Source organism: Patagioenas fasciata, chromosome 2, assembly GCF_037038585.1.
Source record: "Patagioenas fasciata isolate bPatFas1 chromosome 2, bPatFas1.hap1, whole genome shotgun sequence".
NCBI classification, from domain to species: domain Eukaryota; kingdom Metazoa; phylum Chordata; class Aves; order Columbiformes; family Columbidae; genus Patagioenas; species Patagioenas fasciata.
The window spans coordinates 20104622-20125093 of NC_092521.1; the positions used below are offsets into that span (position 1 = coordinate 20104622).

At 39.1% G+C, this 20472-nt stretch overlaps 1 protein-coding gene across 1 annotated transcript in view; it reads right to left on the minus strand.

Moving 5' to 3' along the window:
- EMC2 (ER membrane protein complex subunit 2) overlaps positions 1-18789 on the minus strand; it is a 38907-nt gene extending 20118 nt beyond the window's left edge. Inside the window, exons 1-5 of the mRNA XM_065832226.2 lie at positions 18681-18789; positions 14016-14129; positions 10831-10895; positions 6223-6308; positions 3321-3378 (exon numbers count right to left, since the gene is read on the minus strand). Of these exons, the coding sequence (XP_065688298.1) occupies positions 3321-3378; positions 6223-6308; positions 10831-10895; positions 14016-14129; positions 18681-18720 (363 nt within the window). The 5' untranslated portion in view covers positions 18721-18789. The remainder of the gene's footprint in view (positions 1-3320; positions 3379-6222; positions 6309-10830; positions 10896-14015; positions 14130-18680) is intronic.
- Between the last annotated feature and the right edge of the window lie 1683 nt (positions 18790-20472).

The following is a 20472-nucleotide window of genomic DNA, read 5'->3' on the forward strand; positions in this document are numbered from 1 at the left end:
CTCCTCACAGTTCTGCTTCCTTCTCTTTTTACTCACTTCCTTCTGGATTTTTTTTCCCTTCTGCTCGTCACTTGAGTGGAACTCAAAAAATCAGAGTCTGCCTGCTTTCTGCCACTTTCCCACAGCCCTACAGCCATGAGAAGCAACTGCAAGGAAGCCCCACTTTGTAGCCTAGGACAGATTATGCTCCACACAAATGGGGTTTTAAGAAGATATATTTAACAGAAATTCCAACAGTCTCTACTGAGAACATGCAGTGAAGGCTTTCAAACGCCTGTAACTTAGCCAGCTGGGGTATTTTTCTCGTACTATAACAAAAGCTGCATTCTACCAAGAGCTCTTTTCCTGTTGGTATCCAAGGCTTTCCTCCAAAGCAGAGCAGGGTGAGGATTTCTCAATGAAATACATTAACAGCAAAAAGAAACAAAAAAGTTCTTTCTACCAACCCTGCTAAAAAAAAAGCAGTGCCCCTGTTATTTTGTTCTGAGAAACAGTCTAAGCATTTTATCTGAAGATCTACAAACAACTCAGCTGCTGCTCAGCACCAGTAAGGATTTTGAACTGGATGCTACATTACATTTTAATTAATAAAAAAGGCCATACAATGGAAAATGTAGCCTTAATAATAGAGTAATCTGCCAGCTACAGCTCTAATAAGCTTTCATTTCAACCAAAATGGACACGACTGGAAAAGGTTCCCATTCTTATCCTGTTAAAATGCACACAAGTTGTGCTGTTCACAGGAGTCACATTTCATTCATTAATGTTAAACTCTTTAGAGAAGGGACAGACTCTTAACAACTTACATGCTTCAAAAAATGAAACACGATCTCTGAAGTGACAACATTAACATTGCTCCATTGTCAAATGAGTCATCGTTTTTAGTAAGTGAGTGAGATAAAACATTAAGAGATGGTCAGCTTTGGGAAAAAAAAAAAACAAACAAACCTACTTTGAATTCTATCCTGAGAAATTAAATAGTTACTGTTATCTTAATTTCATCATTTTGCATGCATGAAAACCTCATCCAAAAGCGTAAATGTCCGTGATATAATTTCAGTTCAAAGTTCACTTTTCATAATGGAAAAGTCTGCTAGGTGTCTAAAATAACTAATTTCTAAAAAAGCTTTTTGCGTGCTTCTGTTTGAAACTGTCAGTCACTGCAAAGCATGATTTTTACATGATTCGTGTGAACAAATGTCTATGTTCCACTCACAGCACTTGCCAAAACATTTAATGTACATAAGCAACTCCATGTGTCAGCAGACCTGGAGAAATTGCTATAAGATGAGTGCCAAGACAAACTCAGCAACAGGTTGTTTTTTTTAAATCTTGAATATTTATTTTCCTACAGCAGCCATATGTGTGCATGGAAATATTAACAGGTAAAAGACACAAAGAAATCTGCACATGACAATTTATCAAAACTTCCTATTTAACTTTCACTCTTCACGTAAGAGCCATAGCCAACCTATTCTACAGTTATATAGGAAGGAACCTTTGCTTTGCATTTATCACTCCATTTCTGTTCTCACATCTTAAGAAATCCAATAGATCATGCAGCTGTTCTAATATTTACATCTTATGCTTCTAAATACTACCATTTTATGGATCTTTATGATTTTTTAAGGAGGAAATTCAAATTAGGTAATAGTCATGGATATTACTTATGTAAATATATCATTTCATTTTATAAATCTATCCAGCAAACCACTCAGATGACGTTAGCCATGTTGAGACAGCTGAAGAGTAGAACTGCCAAACACACACATGTGGTCTGCAGGAGTCATTGTAACATGGTGCTCCATTTCCCATTGGCTTCAGCAGAAGGTCATAAAATGTGCACCCAGGTGACTTATTCTTGTAGCTTCACTGTAGATGGGTTCCATCCTGTTTTAACATGACTCTGAAGACTTACCGTCTCTGAAACTCTTTGGGTTGTACCCTGATAAAATCCACCAGCACTCACTGCAGACACCTTGTGCTCGAACTACTCAAAAACACTACAGACTTTCAAAGGACAATTGCAGATCACCTACATTTGTCTCACAGAACATAAAGTAGCACTGCTCTAGGGAGAGCAAAAAAGAGAGAAAATTTGTAATATTTCATTTTACTCTTGCACAAAAAAATACGAGTTCTATCACTGCTAAAAGTCACAGATTTTAATCTGCTGCTGTCTTTGAGTGCTTAACTTGGTACTAACGTTTACAGATGCACTGCCTGGAAAATAATTTTCTGGTTTGGTGGTTTTGGGTCTTTCTTAGTTCTTGGTTTTTGTTTTGTTTTGAGGGTTTGGTTTTTTTTTTGTTGGATTTCTTTTTGTTTGGTTTTTTAGTGGTTTACTTAAGCTAAAGTGATGGCACTTTATCTATATCCAGCTCTGGCACACCCTAGTTTCCCCAGTTATCTGTATTTCTGTGGGGTTTCCCCTCTTGAATAGCAGACCACATCAAATAAGCTGACTGAAGAAAGGCAGAGGTTCCAAACACACCAAGGAGGTTTATGTGAGAGTGCCAAAACATCTGCAATACCCCAAGTATTCCAAGTACATAGAAGTTCACCCAATAAAGGGAACCAGTTCCTTGAAACCAAGTCACGCAGACAAACATATACCCTCAGACAATCATTAATAATTATTAACTGACTTTGTAACATGTGATATAAAAATTTGAAACTCCATAGTTTCTCCATATTTCTAGTTTTATCCTTGTAGAAAAAAAAACCACATTAAAATATATTGCTACAAGTTTCCCTAGACTCTCACTTTGGCATCTAATAGCTCAAGGTGCCTTACACAGTACTCAAAAAAATGCTTAAAAGTGCAGCCCATCTCACATTTTGTTTTATACAATTGGCAAACTTTATAGCAGTTTGATTCAAAAGTTAGTAAAGTCTACTAGACAAGAATTCAAAGTAACTGCTATTCAAGCACTACCGGAGTGTATTCACACAATCTTTAAGTAAGATTAACCATTAGGAAGACAGAAGACACACGGCAGACTACACTGGTCCACTGAATATTCGGGGCAAATGGAAAAGCTGAAAGCCCTATCTAAACCCTACTAATACTGCTTAAAAGGTTGCTAGTTATAATCCTGTCTTCTAAACTCAGTGTTTAAGCAGGTATTACATGACACCTTCTCATCATGAAACAAATCTCATCTGTTCTAATTAAGGCAGCACAAGTTATCATACTAGGAAACAAAGGGAAACAAAGACAATAATACAGACATGTTTTTCCACAGTGAAACCCACAAAATGTTACGACAATTTCAAACAACAAACCACTGAAGTTCAGAAAAATCTTTTAAACTTACTGTGTTAGTTGCATCTTCTTGTAAAATTCTATCATATAACTGGATAGCATCATCATACCTGTTCAAAGAAATTATGCACCTTTATTTCTGCTAAGACAGAACTCCCAACTTTGTGAATGCCTTTGCAATAGTTAATAAACCTTCCACATTTTTATATCAAATATATTTAAGCAAACTCATACAAAATTCTGAAGTGAGTGCTAAATAAGAAAAGCAAAGTTTCATGTCACAATTTAAAAATACATGGTAATTGCTTCACGAAATACTATTTAAGCAGCAACTTATACTTATTACTATTACTTTTTTTTTAAAAACACACGATTTCTTGCTCTCCTGTCTGTTCTTTTTCCGTACCCAATAGCTCCAATCATCACATCCCAACTCTCACCTCTCCCAAGAAACAGAAACCCACAAATTTGAGAAGGCATCCAAAATACTGACTTTTCACTTCATTGTTGTAATTTAAAACTCCATGTAAGTTTCTTCTGTTGTGATTTTATGAAGTATAAGCAGCCACATACAGTACACAGGGGAGATTCTCGTAAGAGTCCACCCCTAGACTATACCCTAAATCTTGAAGGAAATGTTTTCCACCATCACTATGGAGGTTTTATTAATTAATTCTGTGATTTCAAGTATGCTTGAAACAGGCTACTCCAGCTGCTATAAATGCTTTAAATCTTCTGGGAAAGAGATCTGTGCGCTCAGCCAGCTGTGTACAGAACCCAAACTGGACGAATGAAATAATTCAATTCAAACCACATTTGACTACACAGCTGTTGTACTGTCACCACAAAGCTAGGACATACTTTGTGTTTTCATGTATAGTTTGACAAGTAGTTTTTCAGAGGTACCGCTGATTGACTTTGATGCCACACATCCCTTCTCACCTGGAACACCCATTCTCCATACTCTCTCTGCTCCCTAAGCACCGCTGACGTGAGCCTCGCTCAGCTGTCTGGTCCAGTTACCATAAGCTATGAGAACAAGTGTGAAAGTAAGTGCAGAAGCAGAAAGGAGTAAACGGTGACTGCTACAGCCTTGAGCAGACATGCTGTAAAATGCTGTATTCATATTCTCTGCTTTACCAAATGTATTTTACTCAATATGATGGCCATAACCCCATCTTTACAGGGTGAAGTTCCAGAGTACTATTCTTTTGATTGGTGCCTACATCAATGCCTCAGTCTACAGGGATGCTCTTGCCTGTGTCCTCTTCCTGCTAGAGAAGGCAGGATCTTAGCAACTCCTAGAAGTCACCTAGAATTTAACAAGAAGCTGACTTCTTAAATTCCAGATGTGATCCTTCCAGCCTAAATCTCCCTAGGCTTCGTTTATAGTCAGTGGAGATAGACAGGCTTCTCCAGGGCATGGTTCAGAGCTCCTGCAGATGGGTTCCTGTTAAACTAGAGCTGAAGCCTCTTTCTTCTCTGACTTCTGAGAAAATCTATGAAGATGAAACCTCAGCTTTCATTAATACCTCTGCTTCCTTGATATTCCAGTCTCAAGGACCTAACCTGACAGACATTTTATCAAGAATTTTTATGAGCACTTTTGGAAAACTGTAGCTCAATCTCACTTGATTGCTGAAACAACCCATGTTTGTGCACCTCCCACAAAGATCTGTTCCCGTGCAATAACATCTTCAATGCAGTCACATGAGCCTTAACAGAATTGTGATCTTCTGCACTTCTGAAAAGGTTTCGGGAAAGGCGGGGGGGGATGGAATCTGCTGCCATTCCCTCAATTTCTTCCTATGCTACATCAAACCAAGACAGAAAGAGAGCCAAATTTCATGGAAATTCCTTATAAATTTGTATTTGCTATAAAGCGAGAGTGAAACATGGAACGTTTAGCTGCTCCTGTGGTTTTGGAATCCAGTTATCCACCCTTTTTGATCGAAGCAATGGACATTCATTGGTGACTCATATCAAGTAAGACTTTCAAAGTTAATTTTGCAAGGATGTAACAGACGAAGAAGATCTGCTAAAGAAACAAACTACACAAAAACAAAAAAGCATTTAGGGGTTTACTTTGAAGTTCCAATTCCTTCCTACCAAGATGGCCCAAAAACTCTAAATCTCACCAAGTCTATGTAAAATGTGATATGCAACTGATTTGCCAGCATTCAAAGGCACTGGAAGGTGAAAGTCCTTCTCAACACTCAAGACAAGTACTTTAGAAAGGAAAGTTGATATCAACATTGTATCCAAAGGAGAACATGGACAGCAAAGGTCAACCTCAACCCCTGAGGTCATCCCTCTTGGAAAATGATAAAGCTTTTAGCTGTTCATTATTTTAATAATTTCTGTTAAACTTCATATGCTATAAGCCTTCTACAGGTCACTTCACAAAGGCCAGTCTGACTTTTAGGTTCTGCTGTTCTATTATGTGTGGTTTTTGAGTTGTTTCCATAACTAACTCTATAGATTTAATTCTTATTAATTAATGATAAAATAATAATTTTATTAATAGCATTACTCAACTTATTCATACCGAGAAAACAAGCAAAAAGAGCTACACACTGCAGTAATTAGAGAACAACGAAGGCAAAAAAATGCTATTACTGATTTTCATATGCTCCTGTATATGAAATGTATACCTCTCAGACTTTGTTAAAACAGTGCCTAGTGTTTTACTGTATAACGACTTATGTTGTCAAGTAAGAGACCTTTTTTATCGCTGTAGTCTGATGGGAAGATTGCAAAAATCACTGTATAGTAGATGCAAAAATGCAATAAAAACACCTAAACACTGTAACATGATCATGCACATCATTATTTTCCATAATGAAACTGCCCAGCATTTCTTTGCCATGTTTGTATAGTGCACAAATTCCTTTTTAAGAAATAGAAAGCAACTTTCCAGAAAGAAAGCACATTTTTTAAAATTCAGGTTTTACCTTTCCATAGCTTCAAATCTCATTCCAGTTAATCGTTTAACTCTGTGGCTCCCAGGAAACTGCCGCCTTAGTTCCTGAAGACAAAACTGTACAAATAAAACAAAAAATATTATTGTGAATGTAATTATCTACATGAAGTTGGAAGAAAAAAAAGTCCTTGGCTGATGAATTCAACAATCTGAAATGGCACCTCTAAGTAAAAGCAAATACTAATTTTTGAAATAAGCCATAAAAAGTATTGATGAAGAGAACCTCAGAAACTGAAACTTTCTCTGTTAGAAGACTAATTCTAATAAATATCCTCCATACGGGTCATTAGATAGTGAAGCCTAGTTATTTGTCTAGAAAGCTTAACTCACCTACTAAAACAGTTCTGATACTATTAAAACTTGAAGTCTACTTGGTTCTTAGATGCCTTAAAAAAACACAATATAGTAAAAATAAACCAACAACAAAATAGAGACAGTCAGAGCTTATGTGATGCTTCTTTAATAAATGGATATCTTGCAATGGAACAAACTATGCTAATACTAAATTCCGTGTTTATTTTTAAAATAAAAATTGAAATCCAAAGAAAATGTTTGTCACCAGTTTGGGTTGAGCCTGCTGGCAGAAGAGGAATAGCTTCTAACTCCTGAAATCAATGAGACACCTGGGCTGGATAAAGGAATTAATTACAGGCAGCTTTCTCTGGGTTAGCCAAAAAGGATGTTGGGTAGAGGGACTGAGTCACAACTTCCCCAGAGCAAACTAACCCTAACCATATCATGAATGTGCCTGGATCACATTGCAGTTTGTAGCTGACTCATTGTGGTGGGAGGCGGGACAGTCCCCAGGCTCCCAAAAAGACCAGTGCTTTGAATCCCATTAAAAGCTTCACACAGAACCCCCCTTTTCCAGGCCTTTATTTATAAACTTGTTCTTCAGACCTACGGTTCTAGCAGTGGTCTGTCTACATAGTCTGTTCCATCTCATCACATCCACTAGTCATGGAAAAACACAGAAGCAAATCAGTAAAATTGTGTAGGTTCCTTCCCTGTTTCTCTAGCTAAGCAGCTTGCTAGATCACACCAAAGAGAAATACTCACATCTCTCCTAGACGCACAAAGGCAGAGAAGGGAGAAACGGAAATGTAATCAAAGTAGTAATGCTTAGCCTCAAGTAAGCACTGACTATTTTCATCATGTTCATCTTAGTTTCCAATGAACCAAGGCCTCAACAACGCTATTGGGCATAGCAATACTAAGGTTTATCACAGAAACAGTTTACTGGCACTTTGAGTGATGTTCAGGTGAACAACTGCTGCTCTGGACAACAGTCATAAAAACTACATGTACTTAGCAGCTCATTACATAACATCTGAACTAACCTGTGAACATTCTTAAGAGACATGACAACTTGCACAGAACTGCAGAAAAGTAGTTTCATTCCAGCTTTTACCATACAAACGATCTTCAAGATTTTAAGAACTTTTGCAGCCAATAAGCAACCCACGCTGTAGCTCAGCGATCCAGGAATCCCAAAGGACAGTGATTTTCAATCTAAAAACATGTACTGCTTTTCTCCAATAAAATTTTTAAATGTTAAAAATGGTACCTTTTGCCATAATACTAAACTCAACAATCTGCAGATCAAATTTTACATCTAGAAAAATCCCATTGACAATATAAAAAAGTTGATGAAGTAGCACTCAAGTGCAGGAGTCCTACAAGACCTGACTTGTTCTCATTAGATCTGACGACACGATCATTATTCAACTGAATACAGCAGCCATGAGGCCAAAATAAACTTCTATAGATTAAAACATCAAACACAAAAAAGTGACATGAAAAGTTGTGAGACAGTCAGGAAAAACTCACTGCAACACTTCTGAGAACAGAAGTGCATGAATAAACTACACGAGCTGTATCTTCAAAATGTTCTGACCCAGGAGCTCTGAATGTCTCCTTTTTAAATTTAAACTGTAATCCCCATAATAATTTAAATTGTTAAGGTCTGGCTCTGCATTATGTCAACAACCCACTCCCAAGATTCTCTCAGAAACTCAGCAACTACAATGGCAAAACTCATTTCTATGTGAAACTTAATTTGCAGTTAATTTGCTTTCTGACTTTTTAAATTATATCAATTTTTAACTTTAAGGGCCTGACGAAGAAATACAAATCTGAACTTCAGCATGTGAAACACTGGTGGTGCAAGTGCCTGTCAACCAAAGGCAATTTCATCAACAGGCACATGAAAGAACTGGCTGACTGCAGCAGGGACACGTGTTACACACACACAGTCATTCTGTGCAGGACAGAGAGGACAACGGCAACACAAACAGGAAAGAAAAAAAAACAAAAGTCAGAGAAATGACACTGAAAACCATCTCAGCCTCCTCATTTGGAGCTGATCAGACCTATCGCCCTAAGCAAAATGTATCACAGCTGTCAAAAGCTCGCTGCTAAAACAAGAAGTCCCAAAGCTGTTTGCTTGCTTTGGGGCTACAGCTGTAGTAAAAAGCCACATATGATGTTGACTTGTTCAAATTAACTACTCTGTAATTATAAATCAATCAAAAACACACACACAAAACAAAAACAAACAAAACAACAAAAACACAAAACAAACAAACACAAACACGAGAAACCGAACCACAACTAAGATTCCCTCTAAGCTTTTAACCTTCTTTCTAAGCTGCATATGAAATGTTGCACTTCCCTCATCTCAAGCAATATTCCTTAGAGGGCACAGAAAATGCGATTTCAAATCCCTGCCAGGGTTAGTAAAAACAAACTGTGTTTCACAACTGATCTTTCAACACTGGTTCCCTCAACAATTTTGTGAAAGTCTTCCTAAAAAGACCCTGAAAATAAAGACTAAAACTGTTTTAGCTATAAATGAGAACACAGAAATATATTTATTTAAACAGTAAGTCTGTTTGGTTTTCTTTAAACAGAGAGCTATACTACAACAATATTTTCTTCTGAGGAGCAAAAGAAAGGGAAGTTCAGCGGGTTCACAACAAGTTCAGCATGTTGTGCTGTATTTTCCAGCGTACCCTATTTTACCATATACATATGGGATGCAAGAGAAACTTATCTAGTTCTGCCTACTTTGAAATTGCCCTTGTCTCAACTACATCCTCTACTCTGACCCCTTGTATATCACAGATCATTAAGTTTTACCCAAATGACATCACGTAAACCTCAATGACTTTATAGGGTATTTTATCACATGATAGAGAACAAGGCACTGGAAGAGTAATCCTCATGAAAGACCTGGACTCCTGAGATATCTTTCTTTTTACTTAGAATAAGCTCAAGCTTGCGGGTTTTCACGGCACAAGACAAACTCAAGCTTTTTTCCCCCAGCGTTTTGTGAAGGACGGATGAAAAGATTATTAAAATTTGCTGCAAAACACACTTTTGCCTTTTTCAGTTGCTGTTTTTAAAGAATTAGCTAAGCTTGGTTAGGTTTCTGGGGTCTGTTTCGGTGTTGTTTTCATTTTTAATCTAGTGAACAGATGTTAGTTCTAAATAAACTCATTTTATCTAAATTGCTGTTTATATAATTCAAATAAATGTGCACACAAACGGACTGAACCCAAATATCCATTATAGAATCATTGAATAAGTCTGGTTGGAAGGGACCCTCGAATCATCAAGTCCAACAGTTAACCTGACACTGGCACTAAACCATGTCCCTAAGCACCACATGTACATGTCTTTTAAACACCTTCAGGGATGGTGACTCAACCACTTCTCTGGGCAGCCTGTTCCACTACCTGAACTATTAACAATATTTTTATCAAGAATAACTGAATAATTGGTATTGCAAGGGACCTTTGGAAGTCACCTGCTCCAAGTTCCCACTCAAAACAGAGCCAGCTTCCATGTGAGCGCACAGTCTCCAAAGGAGATTCCACAGTCTCTCTATGGTGCTTTTCCCAAAGTGTTCACTAACCCCACCATTAAAAACATTTTCCTGTATCTAACCGGAATTTCCTTTGTTGTAACTTATGTCTCTCGCACTTGTATTTTGCTGCACATCTACAAAAATCTGTCTCCACCTTCTTTATACCTTCCCATTAGCACATGTTCAAAGACAGCAATAAAATCCCCTCTTAGCTTTCTCTTGACTTAACAGATCTCTCAGCCCTTTCTTACACATTATGCAGTCCAGCTCCTTATTAATCTTGAAGACTTGCTCCTATATGTCAATGACTTTCTTTGATGATAGCCAACATGACATATAATATGATATGACAGGACATTTTACCTCCAAACATTCAAAAAAACAATATAATTTGAGAGTTTTTCAATAAACAAACCCTCTCTGTACAATATGGCAACTTCAATATTATTCTTGACATTTAGCCCATACCCAAGTAGCTGTAAATATTGTCATGGCTATTGGAAGAGACATGATCTGTCTAAACAAAAGTTACACATTCGAGAAGGTGGGTGGAGGTGGTTTCTTCCCAGCAGTGTATTTCTCAATAGATATTCTAAAAGTCCAAGCTATGGAGTACAGAATAACCTCTAACTGTCCAAAGAACTACCTGGAGCATACACCCAGGAAGAAAAACTAAGGTTTGAAGGAAAAGTCAACTTGAAAACTTACCAATGCCAAATCATCTCGACTGCAGTCCAGAGCAGCAATCATCACTTGTTCATATATTATCCAAACTGAACACAAAAGAGACATTAAATGCAGATAACTGATTTTTTTTAAGGCAGTGGGAAACACCTACAATGTAAATGAGATTAATGAATTCTGTCTGCCTATTTTTCCCCTTCTACTCGCACAGATCACCACTGAGAAAGGGACATTTTAAGAAACTCCTGGAAATAATTAAAAATGCATTTAAGCAATTTTATTGCTTTTAGTAACAAAGTACCTCTTCACATCTTGAAAGGCAAAAAAGCTCTAATTCTCTGCTTTTCCTAACATTATAGCTGCAGTCTTCTAAACAGATCCCCATTAGGACTTGCTCTCTGATCGAACCTGGAGAACAGCCATTTGGGCTAGAAAGAAAACACATTTCTCTTCACTCTTTCACTGCAAATGTTGTCTTCTTCCTGGATTTCTCAAAATCAGTAACAGATGACGTTATCTGTGTTCTAGGCCTACCAAGTTCTTGAATGTAAAGAACTTAACACTGTAGCTACCCAAGGTGCAGAAAAGAGAGGTTATAGTAGTGGGAAACATATAACACAAGAATTAGAAGAACAAAGTGTTTTGAACTTATGTAAACCCAACCAAGTGCATCCAATAATGCATATAACTGAAACAGAAGCAAATATCTTCCAAAATAAAAATATAAAATAAAACATAAAATAAAAATAACAATGGCCCTGTCATTTTTTAAAAATAGTTTTTTATTTTATGAATTTCCATTATTTTTTAAAGAAATTACTATTTCTTGCCAAGTATACAAAAGAAGAGGAACAGGCTTTCATTTTCCTGTAACCCTTCTTTCCCATTGGAACTATTTGTAAGACATTTGTATACATTATTTCCATGAATGTAAAAATACGTAGATACAAACAAAATACAGATATTTCCATGATATAAAATATATATTTGAAAAAAATTGTAAGCACAAGAATAAGATACTTGTATAGTTCATGAAATGGCTCTCCTCATTTGATCAAACCTCTCCTTTGATACTCTAACCCTAGCACAGGTTAGTGTCAGATATTAGGCAAAAGAATACTTGTAAGAGAACCAAGTGACATGTTCAGAGGGGTGTTTTTTTTTCTAATCTGTACTTTTACCTCTACTTTGAAGACCAACTCTACAGCTTTGAATTACTGATTGCCCATAAGAAAATCCTAACTTTTAATTAAAATTATGCTGAATATTTGATAAGTTGTTTTTATTTTAAAAACTCTAATAATTATAAAATCTTTTTTCCCCCCAGTTACATTGGATGTCTTCTGTCTGTGGAGACAATTTACAGAGATACCCAAATAATTCATTATTTTCATTTCTATATGCATTCTGAAATTAGCCATTGCGAACATCCATCATATACAACTCATTCACCTTCCAAGGCTACCCAAGAAAGAATTCTAGGCCTGCTGCAGGTGTCTGGGACTTTTTTTGGTTGTTAGTTTTTCTTGCCATTCTGATACTACTTTCAAAGGCAAATTAAATAGAATGTAAATATGTCAATAAATTTCAGATGCTTTTATATGCATTTGCTAAGAACCTTGGGAACACTGCAGCTCATTTACCTAATGAATCCTCAATGTCAAGTTTATGAAAGAATAAAACACACGTAACTTTAAAAGGAGAAACTCAGTACTGACAAGAAAGGAGTGACTCAGCCTGTGTTATTGAGAACAGTGTTTCAGAAAGGTGTCAGTAAGGTCTGAGAGAAGCATCAAGCTCCTCAACAATTTCTTACTAAAACACAATTCTCATAAATTTCTAGCAATGTGGCATGAAGAAAGTAAAATCAGAGACAGTTCTCGAAGTTATTTAAAGCAGAGGGAACCTACATCAACCCTCTCACAGGGGGGTGTATTAAGGTGACCCACACAGCCTAAAAACAAGCACAGTTACAGTGCAATATCATCCTCAGACCCTGAATCTCCAAATGCACTTCATGACTCACTGCTCTGCATAGAGGTGTTTTCAATACATGATACTTTGGGGAGATTATCCAAGTATTTATACCCACAAAAGTACAACATTTGCAGTGGCCATGTAATAGAAAGAACTCCAGAACAGACTTACAGCTCAGCAGGTGCCAGACAGAAGCAGAGCAAAGCAGTGAGATAAAACAAATCCTATCTGCAGAGCCCCAAACCCAATACTGAAAGATACCTGACCTGACAAGACAAGGAGGCAAAGTGTCTTTCTGAAAGGACCATGGGGATTTTAATTACTGGAACACTGCTTGAAGTGAATTATTTGAAATTAAAGTTAACTTAAAGCTGAGCAAAGTTAATCGTATGGAATACTCTCTTACTAGTAAATACAATGCACTACTGTGGCTGTTAAAATCTACTTGTGATAGCAGTTAATAAAATGAAAGAACTAGAAGATAAATGTATTATGGAATGTCTATATTAAATCACCTGAATTATAAAAAAGGGAAAAAGAAGAAAGAACGAGTATTAAAATAAAAACCTGTGTGAGATTAATATCCAAACCTATACAACCCTGTTTGTTATACCTTTTTTAAAATGTTATGCTTATACTAAAGACTGCTGTTGTATTGTGATGTGCTTCTAAACAAATATCTTCTAGTAGGAAACATTGTATCCAAACTTCTACCTACTGAAATTAGTATACGGTAGTTAATATCCACTGAAAATAATAATTTCATGAATAGTGGAAATTTAGATTTACCTTAAACTATAATATCACAAATGTAAAGTTATGATAAAACCAGCATCAATATTAATTCTTGCGGTAGGTATGAGTTGACCAAGGAATAGCTTTCACTGTTATAAAAAGATACTTTTCAACTTTTGCCACAGTGTTGAAGAAGAGAAAATCAGTTAAATAACACCCAGATAACAGTTTCATGCTAAGTTTTCACATAATGGTCTAATTACCAGTATAACAATTTAAAAGTTCTAGTAGGTAATTTTTACACTTCTTTTCCCTGCAGTCCATATTTGGGAGAGAAATCTAGGAATTATGTCAGCATCTTAGACTAAGAAAATAATATTTATTTCATCAATAACAGCAGACACAGAAAGGCAACACAGAAATCAAAAACAGAGGCTGAAAAAAAAGAAAACAAAATCAGGCAACGAAAGCTTTAAAAATAATGATTGTTTTCTTACTGTCATCTCCAAGTTTAGATGCATATTCATTAATTAACTCTTCTCCAACATCCACTATCTGCTCACTGTTTCGGTAGTTTTCTTCCCTCCATTTCCGCATTTTATCACGCATGTCTGGGGGGCAAAGCGGAGAAAATAAAATAAAGTACTGAGATTTCCAGATAGTAATGGAATTTTAATTTTATTCCTGGAAAACGTGGATATGGGAAATGCGTATAGAGAGCAACAGATCTAAAAAAGTGACGTCTACTAATATTAACTGCTAGGAGACAGATAGGGGTATGAGACCTCTGAAACGGTATCACACAAACTGTGCTCATGCTGTAATGTAATCAGTTCAACTTCTGACTTTGCAGTCTCTTAGGTTAGTAGCATATGCAGTAAAAAAACCTTATACTTAGTTGACCAATAAATAATAAAATTGAACGCACATTACCCATGGTTAGGAAAAATAGGCTACAAGAGATTTCTCCCAAGTACTTTCACAGTTACATTTCCAAACAATACTAAAATGGCATCTCTGCTCTAGGTGAATATGTTTTTACTTCAAATATTAGAAAAACTATGAGAACTCAATCACTGCTCACGTTTATCAGTGTAAGCAAAATGCTGTGAACTGCCACCCTAAAAAGAACCTACACGTTCCTACAGAAAGGAGACTCAAGAGCAGTAAACATGGAAGTGAAGGCCTTCTACACCACAAAAAGCCCAAAGATATAAACATTATCACTGTTTATCTAGGTAAGACAGCAAAGATGGTTTATTTTAGCATTAGGAATTTTGTTTCAAGAGCACATTTACTATGAATCAGAGCTCCAAGAGAGCAGGAATGCTCATGGAGCCAGCTAGAGATCAGTCCCTAGTCTAGGTTTTATTTATCCTCTGCATCAGGAAATTGTTAAGAATGTGATTTTATATGCACATATATGTATTTATATATGTAGATATTCCATATACAACAACAAGTTTTGAGGAAATTTAAGAAAAATAGTTTTCATTACTAGATAGTGGTTTTACTAATATGAAGGTACGACAATAACTGTTGCCAGTATTTTTTTTAAACTTCACAACAGCTGGAAAAACAAACACCATGATAAGTCCAAACATTGTCAGTTTTTCTTGCACTTCAAAATGCATAGTTAACATAACTGACAGTAAAAATTAAGCACTGAGCTTTCTTCCATCTACCTGAGGTGATCTTGGATCGCTCATAAGACTGTTATTGTGCTACATTTTGTATTTTGAAATTCAACCAAAACCACCACAGGGTTACATTTCATATGCATGGGTAAAGTTAAATGGTTCTAGACACATCAGGGTCCCTGGAAATTCAAAGTTAGACAGTAAGAATGTGAGAGAAGACAAAACATTCACAAAGGCTGAGGAGCTAAACACATAAAAATAAATAAGCTGTCTGATTTCTATCTACTTATTTACTTGGAAATTATCAATGTCTCCATTTGAGTGTAATTCTAAATGGAATAGTGTCTGAATTATGTATTAACAGAACACACATCTACCATTCATCACCAAAATATGGCATTTACAGTGACAGAAAAAAAGAGCAGGATGGAGCACAGTATATCAGCTGATGACCGAAAAACAAAGTAAAAATAAATGTCCTCATTCATGTGAATCTCAAAGAGGCTTATTAAATTTACAAATATTGAATTTTAACTAGAAGAGAGGTGAACAAAAATGTTAAAAATTGCAGTAGAACTTAGGCAAGGCTTTTTACAATGTTGTCAAACTTAATGACTTTTTTACTGAGAAAGCTATCGAAAGTGTCAGCCAATAACAAATTAAGTCTTGGAGGCAGATTTACATAGAGCACATAATACAAGGTTGGGTAGTAGCAATCAGGGATTTAAAAAAACAAAACAAAACAAAACAAAACCCTAAGTTAAATAAATGCCTAGTTTTAATTACAATCAGTCCTGTCACATATATAGGCTGGTTCCAAATGACTGAAACATCTGTTCCAGTATTAGGTTCTCTTAAGTTAGCAAGCTTTGTGCATATAAATCAAAACACTGTGGGTTCCAAGGAGCAGGCGCACTTGCCACAATGTTTGTTGCTCCCTAAAAACATGCAAGCAGTCTACAGGAAGCCAAAAGAAATAATCTGTCTTCATACATAACTTGGACGCAGAACTTGATGGAATCATAATCAAGTTTGACAATGAGACAAAATTGGGGGGAGCTGCTGACACTCTCAAGGGCAGAGAGGCCCTGCAGGGGGATCTGGACAAATTGGAGAATAGGGCAATCACCAGCTGCACGTATTTCAACACAGGCAAGTGCAGGATTTTGCACCTGGGACACGGCAACCCTGGCTGTACATACAGACTGGGGGATGAGATACTGGAAAGCAGTTCTGCAGAGAGGGATCTGGGGGTTCTGGTCAACAGCAAGTTGAACACGGGCCAACAGTGTGTCCTGGCAGCCAAGAGGGCCAATCGTGTCCTGGGTGCATCCAGCACAGCGTTGCCAGCCAGGCAGGGAGGTGATTGTCCCGCTCTGCTCTGCACTGGTGCAGCCTCACCTGGAGCACTGGGTGCAGGTCTGGGTGCCACAGGATAAAAACGATATAAAGCTACTGGAGAATGTCCAGAAGAGGGCTACCAAGTTGGTGACAGATTTGGAGAGGAAGATGTATGAGGAGTGGCCAAAGTCACTTGGTTTGTTCAGCCTGGAGGAGACCTCATCATAGCTACAGCTTCCCCACAAGGGGAGAAGGAGGGGCAGGCACTGAGCTCTTGTCTCTGGCAACGACTGACAGGACTCAAGGGAATGGCAGGAAGATGTGCCAGGGGATGTTTAGGTAGGACATTAGGAAAAGGTTCTTCCCCCGGAGGGTGGTGGAGCACTGGAACAGGCTCCCCAGGGAGGTGTCACGGCCCCAGGCCTGACAGTGTTCAAGAGGAGACTGGACAACACCCTCAGACACATGGTGTGAACTGTGGGGTTGTCCTGTGCAGGGACAGGAGTTGGACTCAATGATCCTTGTGCATCCCTTCCAACTCGGGGCATTCTAGGATTGTATGAAATCTCTGGGGTTTGCAACAATATATGTTCAAGCAAAATAAAAACTGGGAAAGTTCTTTATACAGGTTGGTTTTAGAGCAGCTTCTGGGAAAACCTGACAATTACACCAGTAATGCTCCATACAACTGCTCTTCCCATACAGTGGCCTGCCTGCTCTCTATTGAAGCTAAGCTTCACAACTGCTGTACCTTCTCACAAGATACATAAAAGAAGCGACCCATCTTTTCCAAAAGTGCTACATTAGTCTAATGACATCACAATGATGCAACCAAACATCAGAGCAAAACTACATATAAACCAATCACCAGCCACGCTGGCAAGAAAGTCCCCCTCATCCTTAACCATCCAGCTACAGCACTATTTTCTTCAATATCAGCTAAAATATTTGATGAGGTTAATGCAATTTGAGCTGAAAAGCAAATAGTTCAAATTGATTTTGTTTTCCTTCAGAGTCCTGCAAGAGACAATGCAGGAAAGAGCATGGGCACTACTTCCGATGAGGAAGTCACTGACATCTGCTAAAATCCATCCCATGCAATGTTCCTCTTCTTACGCCGTTACTACAAAATCAAACCAACCACCAATCTATGCCCAGGAAATTATTCTATTACTTTTTTTTTTTCCCCCAGATTGTTCAATACACAGATTAGCAGCACATAAATAAATTTAAATAAATAAATAAATAAAAATCAAAGATCACATAGCTTGTCTCTACATTATCTCCTGTACTGTATAACGTACAGAACTTATTGGATCACCTACTCTTCCTTTAAGGACAAAATTATTACGGAAAAGCACTAACTTATTCCTGATAGCAGACTCCATCAAACTTGCATTTGAACACACACTTGCTTACAAGAGAACTATCCATAATGACAGGTCAACTTCCAAAGGTATTGCTATTAAAAAAAAATAAATAATCCTTACAATCAAACAGATATGAAAGCTACAAAGATCTGGGGAGCAGGATTTTCAAAAACTTTGATGTTATCTTAATGCTTCTGAGAGCTCCTCCACAAACGTTCATGATCAAATTTTAGGAAAACATCGGGTAACTCTCGGGCTCTCCAGAAGTGGACTGAGACACAACCTGCTGGCCCAGCCAAGAGGCCACTTTCACTTGCAAGCGCTGTGTTGGTATTTCGAGGGTGGGGGGCACCCCCTCCCCAGCCTCGGGGCAGCGGGGTCAGTCCCCGCAGGGCAGTCGGCGGCTGGATGGCACCAAGCGGGAAGGTCTCCCCGCCGAACAGCGGGACACACACGGGCTCCGCTGCTCTCCGGACAGTCACACGCCGGCGGGAGGACCGGGTGGGCGCCGCCGCCCGCCGAGGGGGCAAGCACCGGCCGCCAACCCCGCTTCTCAGACAGCACCGCCCCGCTTGTGCCGGCCGGACGCCCGCAGCCCGGGGAGCCCGCAGCTGCCAAACGGCCGCCCCCGGTCCCCCTGGGTACGGCCACCGCCCGAATCCGGGGCACAGGCGCCGGCCCGCCCCGGGCCCGCCGCGCAGCGGGACTCCGGGGGCACCGCGCAGGGGCGGGCACCGTCGCCCCACCCTGCGCCCGGGGGCCGGTCGGTCCGGGCCCGGCCTTGGCCCCAGCCGGGAGGCCGCGGCGTTACCTTCCCAAGTCACGTCGTACATCTCCGACACCTTCGCCATCTTGGCGGCCGCCCGCGTGACGCGCGGCCGTGACGAGCCCGGCCGTCATTGGCGGGGCGGGGCGGCCCGAGGCACCGCCCGCTGCGCCGTCCCGGCAGGAGGTGGCTTAAACCCCCTGGGCTCTTGCACTGCGCTCCCGCACGGCCCGGGCCGGCGAGTTGAAAAACTGTCACTTGTTCCTCAGCGGCTCTTGGGTTTAATCTGTGTTTGTTTCGAGAGCGCAGTGACCGGGGGGTGCGAGGTGGCTGTTTCCTTAGTACCCTGTGCTTGTCCTGACCGCGGCCGGATTAACACAGCCTAGACCAGAGATGGCATGCAGGGCTGCAGATTAATTTATCCTATTTTATAATCCACATAAACTTTCCACATCCTGTCCGCGTGGTGCAAAGTTTTACACCTTGAACACATGACGAGGCACCTGCATTGGTTCATTTTCAGCTTGCGAACTGCCAGCGTGCCCCATGCCCACAGGCTCCTGGAGAGCGGGATGAACCATCAAGGGCAAACCAGCCGTTTCACCACGTTTGTTCCAGTCACCCCACGTGCAGGGAACCACCATAGCAGCAAATTTCTGGCGAGGAGTCAGAGAAGTCACCGAGTCACCGAGATGAAGGGTTTCTTAGTAAATAAGGCTTTCAATTTCAGTAATGGAGAGCTGTTATGAAATAGGTGTGTCTATCTCTGCTGAAAATGTTCAAAAAATGGTGATGGATTTTTACCTTCAGGTATGGAGCATCTCCCTTATGAGGAAAGGCTGAGGAAGCTGGGTCTCTTTAGCTTGGAGGAGACTGAGGGGTGACCTCATTAATGTTTATAAATATGTAAAGGGTGAGTGTCACGAGGATGGAGCCAGGCTCTTCTCGGTGACAACCAATGATAAGACAAGGGGCAATGGGTATAAACTGGAACACAGGAGGTTCCATTTAAATTTGAGAAGAAACTTCTTCTCAGTGAGGGTGACAGAACACTGGAAGAGGCTGCCCAGGGAGGTTGTGGAGTCTCCTTCCCTGGAGACATTCAAAACCCGCCTGGACATGTTCCTGTGTAACCTCATCTGGGTGTTCCTGCTCCGACAGGGGGATTGGACTAGATGATCTTTTGAAGTCCCTTCAAATCCCTAACATTCTGTGATTCTGTGCTAAAGGAACTGGTTTTTAATAGTAGGTTTTGGTATCACCAGCAACTTACTTGTCTGAAATTCAGTTCTGACAAGATCTCTCCTGGGAAATACCGCAGACTCCATGCCCAAAATTAATCCCCTAACTCCATCAACAAACATACCCTAGTATCAAGAAAACTGTTTCTGTATTTATTGTGTTGCTTCCTCTGAGCTAGAATAAACTACTAATTTTTAATACAATCTACAGTGTAATTACATGTAATGACTTCAACAGCTAATGTGCCTCAACTGGAATTCAAATAGTGGTCTAGGAAGACTGTGCATGCTTCATTCTACTTCCCTCAAAAGTGATTTTTTGATTTTCAAAGTCACTGAGCTGTTTAGACCTTGTATAGCAAAGCTGTACTTCCAGCTAATTTTACAACACCAGTGTTTGTATTGTCTGAACACTTCCAGAAACATTTATGTATTTATTATCATAATGCTCCCATAGGTAAGGAACTATTACTCCTGTTTTACAGGTAAAGGAATGAATGCAGAATGGTTATGTGCCAGATCCAGAAAGGATTTAGCACGCACCTGCTCTGCACATTACAGGGTATCACTGAAATAGCTGAGGTAAAATGAGAAAT